The sequence below is a fragment of the Octopus bimaculoides genome, chromosome Z (assembly GCF_046866305.1).
Source record: "Octopus bimaculoides isolate indiv1 chromosome Z, ASM4686630v1, whole genome shotgun sequence".
NCBI classification, from domain to species: Eukaryota; Metazoa; Mollusca; class Cephalopoda; order Octopoda; family Octopodidae; genus Octopus; species Octopus bimaculoides.
Window position 1 is genome coordinate 17,903,982 of NC_142944.1, and position 18,397 is coordinate 17,922,378.

At 38.2% G+C, this 18,397-nt stretch overlaps 2 protein-coding genes across 8 annotated transcripts in view; one reads left to right on the forward strand and one right to left on the reverse strand.

The window, feature by feature from the left end:
- The window catches only part of LOC106875567 (leucine--tRNA ligase, cytoplasmic), a 201,144-nt gene extending 192,128 nt beyond the window's left edge, over positions 1-9,016 (reverse strand). For both annotated transcript variants that reach the window (XM_089365507.1, XM_089365508.1), the window contains exons 1-2: positions 8,899-9,016; positions 255-373 (exon numbers count right to left, since the gene is read on the reverse strand). In XM_089365507.1, the coding sequence (XP_089221633.1) occupies positions 255-373 (119 nt within the window). In that variant the 5' untranslated portion in view covers positions 8,899-9,016. The remainder of the gene's footprint in view (positions 1-254; positions 374-8,898) is intronic.
- The window catches only part of LOC106875566 (uncharacterized), a 360,383-nt gene continuing 349,475 nt past the window's right edge, over positions 7,490-18,397 (forward strand). For 2 of the 6 annotated variants that reach the window (XR_016244845.1, XM_089365510.1), the window contains exons 1-2: positions 12,268-13,482; positions 15,867-16,442. Coding sequence is in view for 4 of the 6 variants with exons in the window: in XM_089365510.1 (XP_089221636.1) it covers positions 15,934-16,442 (509 nt within the window). In the remaining 2 variants the exon portion in view is untranslated. Of the gene's footprint in view, positions 7,905-12,267; positions 13,483-13,907; positions 14,422-15,866; positions 16,443-18,397 lie in introns of those variants that run through there. The other 4 variants (XR_016244844.1, XM_089365509.1, XM_089365512.1 and 1 more) reach the window with 3 other exon arrangements.

An 18,397-nucleotide genomic window follows, 5' to 3' on the forward strand; every position in this document is an offset into this window, starting at 1 on the left:
CATACCTGACCCAAGTATTCTACCTTTTTTTGCATTCTAACTAACCAGATCCAGTCTCTCACACCTACCCTACATTGTTAACCTAAAAATAAACAATGATATCTTCAAAATCTTGAAGCTAAGAGATACTGCTTGATTAATTCAAAACAATGTGAATAAATAAGCATTGCATCTGACAAAGAAATCTGAATTCTAAAGGGTTAACTAAATTTTAAATTAAAAAAAAAATATATTCTTTTCTTTTTCGTACTTACTTTTGAGGATCTGAAGTGAGTGCATCCCCTTCAAATACTTTTTCTTTTTCCCATCTTGCTTGCTGAGCTTCCTGTATTTCAAGGAATTCGGTTAGTTTCTTCGTGCCTTTTCGTTCCATCTGCAATGAAATAGAGATTTGAGTGAGAAGGTACTACCTTCATAACAATCATTTCCTTGCTAGGATATCATCATCATCGTTTAACGTCCGTTTTCCATGCTAGCATGGGTTGGACGATTTGACTGAGGACTGGCAAGCCAGATGGCTACACCAGGCTCCTATCTGATTTGGCTGTAGAAACTCTGCCTCTAGTTTTTTTTAACTCTTTAGCATTCAGATGAAATACTCATTTAATAACATTCTTTTCAATTAATCATTTCAATGACGTAATTGTTTATTTTTAGAATGATATTGCAATGGTAGGTATTACAGGTTAGATCTGGTCGGTTTGAACTTGAAAGGCTGGATCTGGCTAGTTTAAATGCTAAGGGATTAAGAGATTTACGATATAAAATTCTAGAAACTCTCTAGTTTCTACAGCCAAGTCAGACTGGAGCCTGGTGTCATCTGGTTCGCCAGTCCTCAGTCAAATCGTCCAACCCATGCTAGCATGGAAGGAAAAGGTTAAGTCAATTGATTGCAGGTATATTACTGTTTCTTATTTTGTCACATGCAAAGGGATTTTTGTGTAAAACCATAAAACATCACACAAGTCGAGTCAACATGGGAGTCTATATGTAGCTGCTTAACCTGCTAAAAATAACAAACAAATCTTCCTCAAATCACTCTCTACAGTCTTACAATAAGAGATAATCTCTATCAGCAAAATAAGATGAGAGGATTGATAAAAACCCTCAACTGGGAGAGGGGAAGAGTATTGAGAGGGTGTGGTTTTGTGCCACAAGGTACAGGGTGACTGATGGTGCTAGTACCACATAAAAAGTAGCTAGGACACTCTAAAAAGCAGCCAGCATTAGAAAGGGCTTCAACTGTAGAAACCATGCAAAAACAGACAATGCAACCTAGTATAGCTCATGGCCTTGTGAGCTTTCTAAAACCATCCAATCTATGCCAGCATGGAAAACAAACATCATATGATGAAGATCATCATCATCATCATCATCATCATTTAACATCCGCTTTCCATGCTAGCATGGGTTGGACGATTTGACTGAGGACTGGTGAAACCGGATGGCAACACCAGGCTCCAGTCTGATTTGGCAGAGTTTCTACAGTTGGATACCCTTCCTAACGCCAACCACTCAGAGAGTGTAGTGGGTGCTTTTACGTGTCACCCGCACGAAAACGGCCACGCTCGAAATGGTGATAACGCAAATGATAAAGATTGCAATTAAATTATAGCATTGAAATCCAGAGATTTGAATATGGAACATAAGAATTGTAAATAGCCAATGACAAAATGCCGAAATTCCTATTGCTTCAGAGAACATTTTTCAATATTTCAGTCGGTAAATGTGGAGGATCACAGCATATATTCAAGGAATTTGTGAGTATATAGATACATGAAGGACTGCATGAAATACTTAATCTAATATTGTCTACTTTTAGTTTAAGAGAAAAAAAAAATCTCTTTAGCTAATTTATAATAATTATTCAATTAGAAACATGGATCTGTTCTGTTGATGTCACAGTTTTCTATTTTTAAATTTTGTTCCATTTGTTTTCAAATTTAGTACTAATGTAGCTTTGTACACTAATTAATTGCCATAAATTAATAAAAAATTAATAGCTTTCAAAATATGCAAATTTTGGGTAATTTTAACCAATTGAAAGCCAATTGGTGCCTGTTTCCATAGTAATAAACCAAGCTGTTGTCTACTTAAAACTATTATAACCATGAGTATTTTCTTTGATGAGTGCCTATTTTCTGAACATTTGTACTATCTCATTCTTGTCATTTTTACCTGTGGTTTTTTTTTGAGAAACTGATATTTTCCCATGGCTAGCATGTGTTTGATCTTAGTTCTGTTTGATTAGAACTGATCCAGGGCTAAACTATCACATAAGATGCTTTACTGTAACAATTACACTAAGATTACAACATGATTTCCACTTTTATTTAATAAGAATTAAATTTCACCAAGGAGTCAGTGATTAGTAGTCTCCATATTGTTATTTGCGAAGGTGCATGGTTCAGTGGCTAGAGCGTCGAGCTTACAACTGTGAGGTTGTGAGTTCAATTCCTGGACCGGGCTGTGTGTTGTGTTCTTGAGCAAGACACTTTATTTCATGTTACTCCACTTCACTCAGCTGAAGAAATGAATTGTAACATAACTGGTACCAAGTAGTATCAACCTTTGCCTTTCCCTTAGATAACATCAGTGGTGTGGAGATGGGGAGGCTGATATGCATGGGCGACTACTAGTCTTCCATATACAGCCTTACCAGGACTTTTGCCTCAGAGGATAACTTTCTAGGTGCAATTCCATGGTCATACATGACCCAAGGGGCTCTTTACCTTTTACCCCAAGTACATATAATGGAATGGAGAGAGGAGGCTGGTATACATGGGCGATTGCTGATCTTCCATAAACAATCTAGCCTGGATTTGTGCCTTGGAGGGTAACGCATACCAGCAGCAGCAGTGTGCCTTGGAGGGTAACGCATACCAGCAGCAGCAGAAGTGTTAAGACCAGTTCCTCAGGTGGTGCAAAGCACTCATGGTGGCACTAGATAAAAGTGCCTATGTGGCACCACGTAAGAATACCCATGCAAAAGCACTTGTGCAGCATCCTGTAAAAGCACCCATGCAGTGCCATGTAAAAGTATCCTGTACACTCTGTGAAGTGGTTGGCATTAGAAAGGGCATCCAGTTGTAGAAACCATGCCAAATCAGACTACAGTCTGCTCCAGCTCCCTAGCTTGCCAGCATGGACAACAGATGTTAAACGATAATGATGACCTAATCAACAGTAATTAATTTCAAGCAAAGATGGCAAGCTTAGATATATCAACCAACATATTAATATGAACCAAGGATGGCGAATAGGCAGAATCATTAGCACACCAGGCGAAATGCTTAGCAGTATTTCGTCTGCCGTTACATTCTGAGTTCAATTTCTGCCGAGGTCGACTTTGCCTTTCATCCTTTAGGTTACGGTGTAATCAACTTAATTTGTCTATCGTTGTTTGTCCCCTCTATGTTTAGCCCCCTGTGGGCAATAAAGAAATATATATAAACCAAGAACAGAACCTTGAAGAACAACAGACAAAAAAGAAGAATGATAGCTATTTAAAACAACTTTAGCAACAAATACAGACTTTATTCAAATTTTTGAGGCCTTTGTCATGATCAAAAATACTGCACCCTTAACAATTAACACCTTAACCCTATAATTAAACCAGCCATGTCTGGCTCAAATATTCTAATTGTTTTATGTTCAAACTGACCGGATCCAACCTCTCACACCTACCTAACAATGTCATTCTAAAACTAAATGATCACATCATTGAAATCTTGAAGCTGTGAGGTAAAGCAAGATTAATTGAAAACATTGTCAATAAATAAGCATTAGATTTCACAGAATAATGTGAAAGCTAAAAGGTTAAACCAGCCAAATCCAGTCCAAATATTCTGGATTATGTCGAAACTGACCAGATCCAGCCTTTCCCACCTATCCTACAATGTCATTCTAAAAATAAACAATCACATCATTGAAATCTCAGAGTTATGAGATAATACATGATTGATCCAAAACAATATGAATAAATAAGCATTACATTTGACAAAGAAATTTGAATGCTAATGTGTTAAAAATGAGATAAGAATTCCACCGTTCCACACATGGTCACAGGAGAAGAGCTAACTGAATGATAAAATCATACAAAAGGGACTTCTATTCTCTAAACTCAACAATTCTACATTATTAACCCTTTAGCAATTAAGCTGACCATACCTGGCCAACGTATTCATGTTTCATGTTCAAACTGGCCATATCCAGTCTATCACACCTACTCTACAAAGTCATTCTAAAAATAATCGCATCATCAAAATCTCAAAGCTAGGAGATAATGAAGATTAATTAAAAACAATGTGAATAAATAAGCATTACATTTCATAGAGTAATCTGAATGCAAAAGAGTTATATACATACATATGTATATATAAGTATGTATATATAAATCATCCTGTTTGTTTACAGTCTTTATTGCACCTAAACATCTGCCACAAACAAAAACTAACTTGCTAGTTAACCTGCCTTTGATGTTGCTGCACCTCTTATGTGTCCATAGCTTGCACCGGGTACATCTTATAGAGTTACTACCTACTCCTTTTCTACATACTGAGCAGGGCCATCTACCTGAAGGGGTTTGTGTTTTATCTACCTTCCTACTTATTAGGATTTTGGTTTTAGCTGGGTTGACTCTAAGGCCCTTCAATTCTAGACCTTGCTTCCACACCTGAAACTTCTCCTCTAGTTCTGATAGTGACTCCGCAATTAGGGCAAGGTCATCAGCATAGAGGAGCTCCCAGGGGCAACCTGTCTTGAACTCCTCTGTGATTGCCTGGAGGACTATGATAAATAAGAGGGGGCTGAGGACGGAACCTTGGTGGACCCCTACCTCTACCCGGAATTCATTGCTGTACTCATTTCCAACCCTCACCTTACTGGCAGCATCTCTGTACATGGCTCGCACAGCTCTCACTAACCATTCTTCTATCCCAAGTTTCCTCATTGACCACCAGATAAGGGATCGGGGGACCCTGTCAAAGGCTTTCTCCATGTCAACGAAAGCCAGGTACAGAGGTTTATCCTTAGCTAGGTATCTCTCCTGCAGCTGTCTCACTAGAAATAAGGCATCAGTAGTGCTTTTACCTGGCACGAACCCAAACTGCATCTCATCTAAATTGATTCGCTCCCTAATTAGTTGGGCTATGACCCTCTCTGTAACTTTCATAACCTGATCTAACAGCTTGATGCCTCTGTAATTATTTGTATCTAAAGCGTCACCTTTACCTTTGTAGCAGTTGGCTATGATGCTACTACACCAGTCATTGGGTATGACTCCTTCGTGTATCACCTGATTCGTAATACGGGTGACTAGGCTATAGCCAACACTGCCAGATATTTTGAGCATTTCTGCAGTGATTCCTGATGGGCCGGGGGCTTTCCCGGTCTTCATACTCTTAATTGCTTTATCTACCCCGGTACTATCAACTCGGATAGCTGGTCCCTCTATTGGGTCAACATACGGCAGGCTCTCTTCCTCCCATTCATTCTCTTTATTCTCTCTCTTTATAACAACTTCTATCTCATTCCAGGGTGAAAAACTAGAGGTAGTCGAAAGCTTCCGCTCTCTGGGCGACCAAGTTAGTAGTGGGGGTGGGTGCGCTGAAAGTGTAGCTGCTAGAATAAGAATAGCCTGGGCAAAGTTTAGAGAGCTCTTACCCCTGCTAGCGACAAAGGGACTCTCACTCAGAGTAAAAGGCAGACTGTATGACGCATGCGTACGAACAGCCATGCTACATGGCAGTGAAACATGGGCTGTAACTGCTGAGGACATACGTAAGCTCGCAAGGAATGAAGCCAGTATGCTCCGTTGGATGTGTAATCTCAATGTGAATACCCGTCAGAGTGTAAGTATCTTGAGAGAAAAGCTGAACATTAGAAGCATCAGTTGTGGTGTGCAAGAGAGACGATTGCGCTGATATGGACATGTGGTGAGAATGGATGAGGATAGCTGCGTGAAAAAGTGCCACATCCTAACAGTTGAGGGAACCCGTGGAAGAGGTAGGCCCAGGAAGACCTGGGCTGAGGTGGTGAGGCAAGACCTTCGTACATTGGGCCTCACCAAGGCGATGACTACTGACCGAGACCTTTGGAAATGTGCTGTGCGTGAGAAGACCCGGCAAGCCAAGTAAGATCGTTGCCAGTGCCCCTGGACTGGCTCTTGTGTGGGTGGCACATGAGATGCACCATTTTGAGCGTGGCCGTTGCCAGTACCGCCTGACTGGCTCCCATAGGATTTTCGAGTGAGATCGTTGCCAGTGCCCCTGGACTGGCTTGTGCGGGTGGCACATAAAAGACACCATTTCGAGCGTGGCCGTTTTCGTGCGGGTGACACGTAAAAGCACCCACTACACTCTCGGAGTGGTTGGCGTTAGGAAGGGCATCCAGCTGTAGAAACTCTGCCAAATTAGATTGGAGCCTGGTGTTGCCATCCGGTTTCACCAGTCCTCAGTCAAATCGTCCAACCCATGCTAGCATGGAAAGCGGACGTTAAACGATGATGATGATGATAAATCATCAAAAATATAGAAAGTAATAATACACAATTACAACATATAAATAAATAAATCAAAACACTGCCAATATCCGACCATATAGATTAAAAAAGTATGGAAGACCCTACATACAAAAAAATGATGTACATACAACGAATTAGAGAAAAAAATCTGTGTAAACCATCATTTTTCCCGGTTTGTTCATTTACACAGGAGCTCTGGGCCAAATGTTATAGTGCATGACCATCCTTGGCACATAAGTAATGTATGTGTAAAGTTTGGTGAAAATTGGTTGAGAATTGTGGAAATATATGCATTAGTCAATATACACACATACTGTGATTTATATATACTATATGTGTTTGTGTATGTGTCTGCATGCATGTGTGTATACAGAATTACATGTATGTAATAGATAAGCATTACATTTGATAGAGTCATCTGATAGTCTGCATCAACCAGACTATCAGATTTTGTTACACACCACTAGTGCCAATGTGCTTCTTCACATTGTGACTTCTGAATGATGCCTGTGCAGTAAGAAGTTTGCTTTTCAACTACATGATTCTGGGTTCAGTCACTACTATAGCCCCAGGCTGACAAAATCCTTGTAAATGAATTTGTTAGACTGAAACTGAAAGAAACCCATATGTGTGTGTGTGTGTGTTGTCTCCGTGCCTTTGCCACTGCTGGACGCAGCTTAAAGTCATATCCAAGACATACATACAAAGAACAGAACTTGTGTTCTCCAGATACAACTGATCGGTTTAGCAGAGAGAAATTGTAAAACATTTCAGGTATTCTTCACTTGAGTGTCCTGGGTATGTATGTGCACACAACCACACATACAAATGGAAAGCATATACACACACACACAAACAGTAATGAAACATGCACACGTGTTCAATTGTAACATGCACACCCATGACAGCAAATTTATTCTACATACATATATGCAGGCTTGTCCTTTGCAGATGCCAGTGCCACGTAAGAAGCACCCAGCACACTCTGTAAAAACCATGTCAAAACAGACAACTGGCGTCTGGACAGCGCCATATCAAACTGTCCAACCCACACTAGCATGGAAAACGGACGCAAATCGATGATAATAACGATATACATTCACATTCATACATCAACTAATTCAAAGAACCACAGATCCTTAAATGTTCTCTTGACCTAAACAAACGAGCCTTCTTACTTTGGTAAAGACCGGTTCGAATTCTTCAAAATCCCAAAGCGAAAAGGCTGACGCACACGCATACTCTAGCCATCAATTTTGCCTTTGGTGTTTGTTTTTCCCCAAATCAGTCCTCGTCCGACAAACTTATGGTGAAAGGTATTCCTGCTGTGATCATTCCATATTTTTATTGGGATATACTTCATCTAAAACTACATTATCGGGTATGGTTTATTTATTTATTTTATTTTGAAGACAGCAACCCTGCTTTTCTGTACAATAATCGAAACATCGCCTCCGTTTGAGCCAGTGACCCTCAACTGTTTTAATATCCTAGCCAGATCCAAAACATGGATTTTTTTTTTCAAAGGGCCGCACCCAAACATTGTAAAAGACAATTAAAGAAGAATTTATTATATTCTTCTTCAATAGGGCTGCGGGAAGGATGCTTGAGGGCCGCGGTTAAGAACTGCTGGTTCGGGATATATAACTTTCATAAAAGTATCCGCCTACTACAAAAAAAAAATTAAACAAAATTTTATTATTTTTTTACCTTTTAGGCTAGTGAATAAAAGACGTTTGTGTAAAACGCTACATAATTGCAACAGTAATACTTCCATAAGGCCTTTGTTATCACAAATAGCAAAGCTGATGCAATATGAACATGTGTTGATGTTACCGCACTACTTAGCCACATGTGAGTGCTGAATGAACAGACCTAAAGTCAAAAACGCTCCAACCGTGACCATCTTTGTGACTGACTACAATATCTAACGCATCCTTTTTTATTTAAGACCGTATAGAATGGTTGTTTAATTCAGATGTAGATATGAATATCTAATACGTCAAGCGCTATGAAGTTCTGCTTTATCGCTTAGTTCTACATTATCGTCAGTATAGGAAAGAGGAACATGCGTTTTAATTAGTGTGAACGTGTCTGCCTGAACAAGTGCACGAGCGTGCATTTGGATGTTTTTGTAAAAAAAAATATGTGATACAAAGACAAATAGACTAAATATCTAACGAAAGAAGCGGTATTACTCAAATTAGTAATTTACAAAGATGAAAATTGAAATAAATATTTAGGAAAAAAAATAACAACAAACAAGTACTTTTGCTCCCTGTGCAAAAGAATGAAACATTAAAATCAGCAGCTAATTCAAAAGTAAAGTTGAAAAATTCCTATAGAGAAGACAGAAAAAAAAAAACGAAACATACAGCTGAGTCGAGGATCGTCAACCACGCGTAAAAGATGGGAAGACCGGTTAGAATCTAAGGGGAAGTAATTGATTAAAGTCCCTCATGTATTTAATTCCGGCTAGGATATTTTTTTTTTATCTTTAATCTTTTGTTTCAGTCATTGGACATTAGCCATGCTGGAGCACTGCCTTGAAAGGTCTAGTCCAGAGATTCTTTTATTCTTTTATTTGTTTCAGTCATTTGACTGCGGCCATGCTGGAGCACCACCTTTAGTCGAGCAAATCGACCCCCAGGACTTATTCTTTGTAAGCCTAGTACTTATTCTATCGGTCTCTTATGGCGAACTCCTAAGTTACGGAGACGTAAACACACCAGCATCGGTTGTCGAGCGATGCTGGGGGACAAACATAGACATACAAACACATACACATGCACACACACACACACACACACACACATATATATATATATATATATATATATATATATATATATATATATATACGACAGGCTTCTTTCAGTTTCCGTCTACCAAATCCACTCACAAGGCTTTGGTCGGCCCGAGGCTATAGTAGAAGACACTTGCCCAAAGTGCCATGCAGTGGGACTGAACCCGGAACCATGTGGTTGGTAGGCAAGCTATTTACCACACAGCCACTCCTGCGCCTGTAGGCAACTTTTCGTCAACTGGGGGCCGCATTGTACCCTTTCCAAGTGGGAAGGCCGCATAGTAAAATACATATGCATGAAATATTACTTTACCCTTTCACACTGAATTTTTTGCAGTTCTTCTTAATTTTATTTGTCATAGTATGAAATTAATAACCTAGAAACTCGGCGAGGGCCGCATTTTTCCCATGCATGGTCTAGTCAAATAAATCGCTCTTGGCACTCATTTTATCAACTCTGTTTGCACTGGTGTGTCAAGAGGTGGATGGGGTAGAACAAACACAAAGCCACACATATACATACATACATACATATGTGTGTGTGTGTGTGCGTGTGTATGTTTCAGGAAGTTTAGAGATATGGCCAAGTTGCCTATACTGCTAAACGCTTTATAGTTGTGATACCGATTTGCACTGTATGACCAGTCATTACTTTTAACTTCCTAAAAATTTATTACTGCTCTAATGTTTTACAGTGTGCTTCTTTTTCATATACATGAAATACTGACAACATAACACACACACACATGTGTATATATGTATGTATGTATAACAAAACAGGAGGTTGGAAGAGTTTTGATATTATTTATTCATCATTACACATGTTTCATTTGTGAATAGGAGTTACAGCGGTGTACGTGTAGTAGAAAACGGGTCACATACCTCGTATTAGAAATTCTAGCAAATGAAACACATAATGGTGGATAAATAATGCCAAAACTTTTCCCAGTATTTTTCAACTCTTATGCATCTGTCACACATATATAACACCTACATACAATTTTTGAGTACTGGAATAAGCAGATACGCTTCAAGAGAACACGACCTGGATTTTAACCCTATCTACATTCTGTATAAATACACAATGGGCTTTCACACAGTTTCTGTTGACCAAATTCATTTATAAAGCATATCAGTGCTATAGTAGAAGACACTTACCCAAGGTGTCATGCAGTGGGACTGAACCCAAAATTATGTAGTTGTAAAATGAGCTTCTTAACTACATAGCTATGACTTTTTTTTTTATCCATGTGAGAATATGTTAGTGCAGAACCATTTTTATATTTTGGCTGTGTGGTAAGAAGCTCGTTTACCAACCACATGGTTCCAGGTTCAGTTCCACTGTGTGGAACCTTGGGCAAATGTCTTCTACTTTAGCCACGAGCCAACCAAAGCCTTGTGAGTGGATTTTGTAGACGGAAGCTGAAAGAAGCCCCTCATTTCTATGTACATATATATACATATATATTAATAGTTATCGCCAAGCCAACATGGCAGTCCCAAAATTAGGACGAAAGGCAGCTTTCGTCCTAATTTTGGGACTGCCATGTTGGCTTGGCGATAACTATTAATTTCCAGTACCGCTGCCGTAGTCTCCTTTAGAGAGACTTAGAAATATTAATAACTCTATATACATATATATATATATATATATATATATATACGTGTGTGTGTTTGTCCCCCCACCATCGCTTGACAATGAATGTTGGTGCATTTACGTCCACATAACTTAGCGGTCCAGCAAAAGAATAAGTACTAAGCCTACAAAGAATAAATCCTGGGGTCGATTTGTTTGACTAAAGGCGGTACTCCAGCCTGGCCACAGTCAAATGACTGAAACAAGTAAAAGAGTACATGTTAGGGTGTTGAAGGGTATTGTCTCCTTTATTGGCCATCACTGCCTGACTTCTATCTTTTAGGCAGTAGTGTTGAATACTTCGTGAGATATTTCCACCAATTCAATACAAAATATACTGGAAATATTAATTGAAAGCATGTGTGCCACCGTAAGCAATGATATTTGCCCATAATGAAACAAGTTTTGTTTCAGCCATTGGATTGTGGCCTTGCTAGGGCACCACCTTGATGGGTTTAGTCAAACAAATTAATCCCAATTCTTATGATTCATTTATTTATTTTATAAGTCTGTTATTTATTCTGTCAAACACTTTTTTCTGTATCGCTAAGTTATGAGAATGTAAACAAACCAACACCAGTCGTCAAGTGGCAGGGCTTAGTAGAAGACACTTGACCAAAGTGCCGTGTAGTGGGACTGAAAGATGAAACAATGTAATTGCAAAGCGAGTTTCATAACCATACTACCATTCCTGCACCTTAAAATGAGAAACTAGGTTCTACCGATGTTTGCAGATGAAAAATTAGATTCTACCAAAGTTTGTAGATGAGAAGTTAGATTCTACCAAAATTTGAAAATTAGAAGCTAGATACTACCAAAGTTTGTAGATGAGAAACTAGATGCTACTGAAGTCTGTAGAGGAAAAACTAAATTCTACCAAAATTTGTAGATGAGAAGCTACATTCTACCAAAGTTTGTAGATGAGAAACTTGATTCTACTGAAGTTTGTAGAAGAAAATCTTGATTCTATCAGTTTGTAGATTCTACAGAAAAAAAAAAGTTATTTTAGAAGAGGTAAGGAACTTGAGCATCATATCAACATCTTCATAATTTATGAATGCTTTGTTCAAATGACCCAAGTGAGGAGATATCTAATGAAGCTAAGTCTGGTGAATAGGATGGGTGAAGTAAAAATTACCAGCCTTAAGACTTTCCATAAATGACCATCACTGAATACCATATCAGAACAATTACCCCTTCCAAAGGACAATTCCCCCCAACAACTACCCCCTAGGACAATTACCCCCCTTGGTTAATTACCCACTCTCCAATATATTAAGAAGTTTTAAATCATCATCTGTTGTCCTCAGGGGTAATTGTCCGGGGGGGGGGGTAAATGTTCTATACTCCTGAGTATAGCTTTGCATTATCATGCTGTGCATTGACTCTTTTTCTGAAGATAAGAGGTACTGTCTTTTTGGGGTATTTTTTTTATCTTTGTGCTAAACATAATTAGCACATGCCAGTTGTTGGCAATGAAGCATTCTTGTATTGCTTTGGTGTTGTTTTCGTTTATTCCAATGCCTGTGAACATTACTTAGATATGAGACATTTTGGTGCCGCCAATTTGGCGTTGCTGACTTATTTGACATTAGGTATTTTTATGTTTCTCATATTATCTCATATTACAATGTTCCTCTTTCCCTTTCCCCCCTTCTCTCTCTTTTATCTTCTCTCTCCCTATTTATATGCGAGCTTATTTCTCTTTTAGTGGAGGCGAAATAAATGGCCTAGTGGTTAGGGCAGCGGACTCGCGGTCATAGGATCGCGGTTTTGATTCCCAGACCAGGCGTTGTGAGTGTTTATTGAGTGAAAACACCTAAAGTTCTACAAGGCTCCGGCAGGAACTGGTGGCGAACCCTGCTGTACTCTTCCACCACAACTTTCTCTCATCTTACTTCCTGTTTCTGTATTTCAAAGGGTCAGCCTTGTCACACTGTGTCACGCTGAATATCCCCGAGAACTACGTTAAGGGTACACGTGCCTGTGGAGTGCTCAGCCACTTGCACGTTAATTTCACGAGCAGGCTGTTCTGTTGATCGGATCAACTGGAACCCTCGACGTCGTAAGCGACGGAATGCCAACAATTTCTCTTTACGAATCTGAGGAGAGGGGAAAATGTGCCAGTCATGTTCAATTAATAAATTGTAATGTTTCTTCTCCTTTCATCTCTTTCTCTCTCCCTTCCTTATTCTATCTTAGACATAATTTTATGAAAAGTTGAAAATTATCAAATTAGACATTAGTGATGGGTAAAATCGACTTGAAATCCAACAGAGAAAAGAATATTGATTGTTAAAGACCAAAAAAATTATCCAGATATTTTATTAGTAACCTCAGTTACAATCGGGTCAAAGTTGAGGAAAAATTTCTTGAAAAAACAAAAAGTTTCTGTCACCTGACTGTTTTGGACACCCTCAACTTCAAAAGTAACAACTCTGCTGACCAATTTTTACTCCTAAAGATGATGCAACAGTACAAAGTGGTAATGCAATACTTGTAATGATTTCAAAGAAGGTAAGGAGAAAATAACAAGAAATTAGAAATTACTAATTTTTACCCCGGTTACTGATTTTGTTCCCCACCCCTACTATGTTAGAATGTAGCGTATATGAAGCCCAAATGCCTTTGAAAAAAAGAGCCATTTCTTCCGCTAATTGCCAAACAAATTAAAACCGCTTTATTATTGTCTCTTAAGTTATTTCGCAATGATTCGGTATTAGTATATGACTCAGTCACGAGTGTGTTTTTCACTGTTCGGCTTTGTCGAACAGATGAAACACAATGTAAAGCACTCACTCATGACGTCATAGACTTTTATCGAAATATTACCATTTATTTTACTTTCGTTCGTTTGTTTCGGTAACACTCAAATTATGAAGTTTCTTGATGAAAAAGTGTCATGACAATTTCTCCTTGTTTACAGCTGACTTGACAGCGGTGACACACGTAAAGAATCCCTTGTATTTTATAAGACATACACAAACGTTTTCTTAGATAAAATATTGTTAAAAAAGACTAAACAGTAGAATTTTAAATCAAAAACCTTGAAGAAATCGCCTATATTATGATTACGGAGGGTAGAACAATGACAATTTAGAGATTCTTTGTATTTTTCTCTTTATAAATTGTGCATAAATATCACGAATTTGTTTACATACATTTTGGTAACTAGGGTAATATCCCATGATATAGTCATTGTTGTTTACATCGAACACGTGTTGTTATACTATACTTATCGGCATAATTATTTTACCTGTCTATCATTCATATCATTCTAAAGATTTTTGCATTATAGGGTAAGTGGATAAAAATTATATAAAATACTGTACGGTTTGTTTACCAAACAGAGTATTTGTATTTATATTTAATGTCTATATAACGTTAATATTCTTTTGACGTATTATTGTGGCTGGACAATATTAACACTGAAATTACAAAATCAATTTTGGTAAGGTATGTATGTCACAAAACTGCATTGTATGTTGCATTAGCTATATTAAGCAATTTATCAATAACCTCAGTCACATAAACAAAAGAAAGTGATTTATTCCCTTTTTTATTCTGTTGTTTTTACCCCATACAAATTTTTACAAATGTAATTATAGCCATGGGTGCAGACTTGCAGTATAGTTAAGTGATTCGCTTTACAACTACGTGGTTCTTGGTTCGATTTCACTGCGTAGCACCTTGGACAAGCGTCTTCTGTTATAGCCTCGGAGTTGATCAATATCTTTCGAGTAGAATTTTTGGTAGACGGCCTTTACAAAGAACCGTCTGTCTCTCTCTCTCTTTCACACATACTGGAGGAATGATTAATAATAATTGCAGTACTGTGTTACTAGTACGACTGTGGAATAATACTCTATCAAAAAGGGAAGTAAATTTACTCATTCTTTTAATCTAATAATTTTATATTGCGCACTGATGTATATTGTATTAAAGCTTTTCTATTTCTTTACAACACAAAGAATATAACGCAGTGGCGGATGCAGGGGTGTTGCCCGGGTAACACCCTTTCTAGCCGAGCCGACTCCAAAAGAACCGGTACAACGGTTTTTCGGGCAACAGTCAAGGAAAAAAAGAGTCAACTCTTACTAGAATAGGAGTTACCGGACCTACTAGGTGAGCCTTACCTGCTCCCTAGAGTGCAACACACAAAAATGCTTTTGGGCAACACCCAAAAGAAAAGTCCTCAATCAACCCCCTATAACGAGGCCCCTAACTTTCTCTCACTTTAACAAATTCTGTGTTAACAGTTTTTTAGTCTATTAAATCAAGTATTACGTCTTCTGTTTTTCTTTGCATTGAGAGACAGACCGAAGCGTCTGTGCCACTCTAAACACTGATTATGACCCATTGTATCGTCACCTCCTGACTGGTTTTCGTGCCAGTGGCACGTAAAAGCACCCACTACACTCTCTGAGTGGTTGGCGTTAGGAAGGGTATCCAGCTGTAGAAACTCTGTCAAATCAGATTGGAGCCTGGTGTAGCCATCTGGTTTCACCAGTCCTCAGTCAAATCGTCCAACCCATGCTAGCATGGAAAGCGGACGTTAAACGATGATGATGATGATCTCCATGTTTGTATTTATCTGTGTTTGTGCATACAGTAGTTGTTGTTTTGATTCATGTTAGCTAACTGAGCAGACTTCTGATTAAAAGTATTTACAGTCATGTTGCACAATATATTCTTCAGTCAACCTCTTTACCTCCACTGCTGTGTCAAAATATGTTCCAAAACTGACTTTTTAAAATAAATAACTTTGAGCAAAGTATAGATATAATAAATGTTTACTCCATTTCTTAAAGGAAAGAAAAAAAATCTCACATTTCAAACCTAATTGACTTCTTTTGTTTTTAAGTCTATTATTTATTGACACTTCAGCATTTTCTTTTCAGGTTGATCCAAGATAGAATGAAGGCTGTATAAACTTTAGAGTATGCTAACTTCTACAGAGTAGCTATCATGTCACTGCATTCACCAGAATGTGGTGAATCTTCATCAGATGTGCATTCTTCTGACCCTCTTTATTCCGATTCATTTGAGAGCCTGTCTTCAAGTAATGAAGAAGATGACAATATCAACAATGGCAGTTTCAAGGAAAATCCCATTACGGATTCAAATAACTCTTCAAACATCAGTGCAGATGATATCACTGTTCCTGGGTCTGATTCATCAACCAAAACGCTACACACTGACAATTCTGATATCTCTGACATCACTTATTCAGACACATTTGTTAGTTCTTCTGATGCAGATGAGACTGATCAAAAGAATACATGCAAATCTTCAGTTAATTCTTTGAATTCTAGCAGTGATGTAATCTATTCAGATACATTTGAAGCAAGTGGAACTAGCCTTGTATATACTGCAAATGATAGAACACTTACCAGTGAATCCCATGAAGAATCTTTCTGCGATGAGTCTAGTAAGGAAGATTCTTATGATGGAATCCAAAAGGATTTATATTCCAGGTAAAGACAATTTTGTGTGTGTGTGTGTGCATTCATTTTCTTAAAGCTGAAAATCCACTCGAGTGGAATGTGGTTTCTGTGGCCAGATGCCCTTAACAAAGTGTGCTGAGTGCTTTTTATGTGCCACCAGCACAGGTGCATTTACAGAGCACCGGCACAGGTGCATTAACACAGCACTGACACAGGTACTTTTTTAAGTGGCACTGGCACTTAACCCTTTAGTGTTCGCATTATTCTGCCAAAATTAATGCTTTTTCATCTACATTGTTTTGAACTAATCATACATTATCTTGTAGCTATGAGATTTTGATGAGGTAGCTGTTAATTTTTAAAACAATATTGTAGGGTTGGTATGAGAGACCAGATCTGGCCAGTTTGAACATAAAATACTTTTGGCCGGTTTAAATGCTAAAGGGTTAAATCAAATAATAGCTTTGTTATGCTGCACTTCCATCACCTAGGGTTCTTTGAATGGCTTTTGTCCTCTTATGTTTCTCTTCATACACTGTATATGCATCTAAATTACAATCAAGGGTCGTTCTCACTGTTAGCACATACATCCTTTACGCATTTAAAGCCCATGTTTCACTATCATGCAGCGTTACACTTTGCACACAAGCACAAAACCGTCTGTCCTTCACTTTGAAGGAAAAGCTTTTTGTTTCCAGTAGAGATAAATATAACTTCCTTAACTTTCTGTAACTTGTTCTTACTCTGGTTAATATACTTTCAGATTACGTACCCCTACTGCTAATTAGATCCCTTACATAACCAAAGATACCAGCTATTTCTAGGGGTTCATCAGGGCATTTGAGAAAGTCTGTTTTACAACAGTTCTTAGTATTTAGTACTCCTGTACACCTTCCACATCATCCTCATTGTTATTTAACGTCCACTTTCCATGCTGGCATGGGTTGGATGCTTTGACTGAGGGCTGGAAGGCTGTCCCAAGCTCCAATCTGATCAGGCAAGGTTTCTACAGCTGGATGCCCTTCCTAATGCCAACCCCTCCGAGAGTGTAGTGGGTGCTTTTTATGTGCCACGGGCATGGAAGCCAATCAGGTGGCACATGAAGTCTATCTCTTCTGTTAGTTTACCTGTGATTCTACCTTTTGTTTGTTCATAGTTTACACAGTGTACACAATACAGAATCCCTATGCATTCCTTTCCTACATCTCAAGCATGTCTCTTTCACTAATGTTAGCAGGGCCCTATTCTCTCTTCTACTTTTTAATGCTTTTGTCTGCTAAATTGCCTTCCTAAATATTGTTTCTATGCCTGCAATTTCTTTTCTAATTTCACAACTTATTAAGCTGTAAGAATTTGAGTATCAGCATATAGGAGTTTCCATAGGTAGTTAGTCATGAACTTCTCTGTTATGACTTGATGGACTATAATAAACAGAAGCAAGTAGAGGAGTGAGCCCTGGTGCACTCCCATATTCATACTAAAGTCATTACTATAATCTTTGATGACTCCACCTCTGTACAAAGTCTTTAAAGTGCTCACAAGCCATTTACCTATTCCATGCTTCCTGAGTGATTTCTAAATAACAGAACAGGTTATTCTGTTAAAGGCTTTCTTTAGGTCAACAAATGCCAATTATAGGGGCTTATTCATGACTCACTTAATTCTTAATTCGTTAAAGTCAGCAACTTTAATCACTAAGAAGTGGGCTGTGTATATTTCTTTTACTTTATTTTAAAAATCTTGGAATGGTTTAGTAAAATATTTCTAATTTCATAATGTATTTATGTTGACGCTGATTGAGCAGATCTCTGAAGACCTGTGATCAAAGGTAATCTAGTTCAGGGGTTTTCAAACTTTTTGACTTGCGGACCCCTTTATATTTCAGGCTTTACCTTAGGGACCCCCTTATAAACGCTTATGAAATTTATACATAAATATTTGCTTAAAATAACATATTTTTTACATTTATTTATTTAACAGTATTT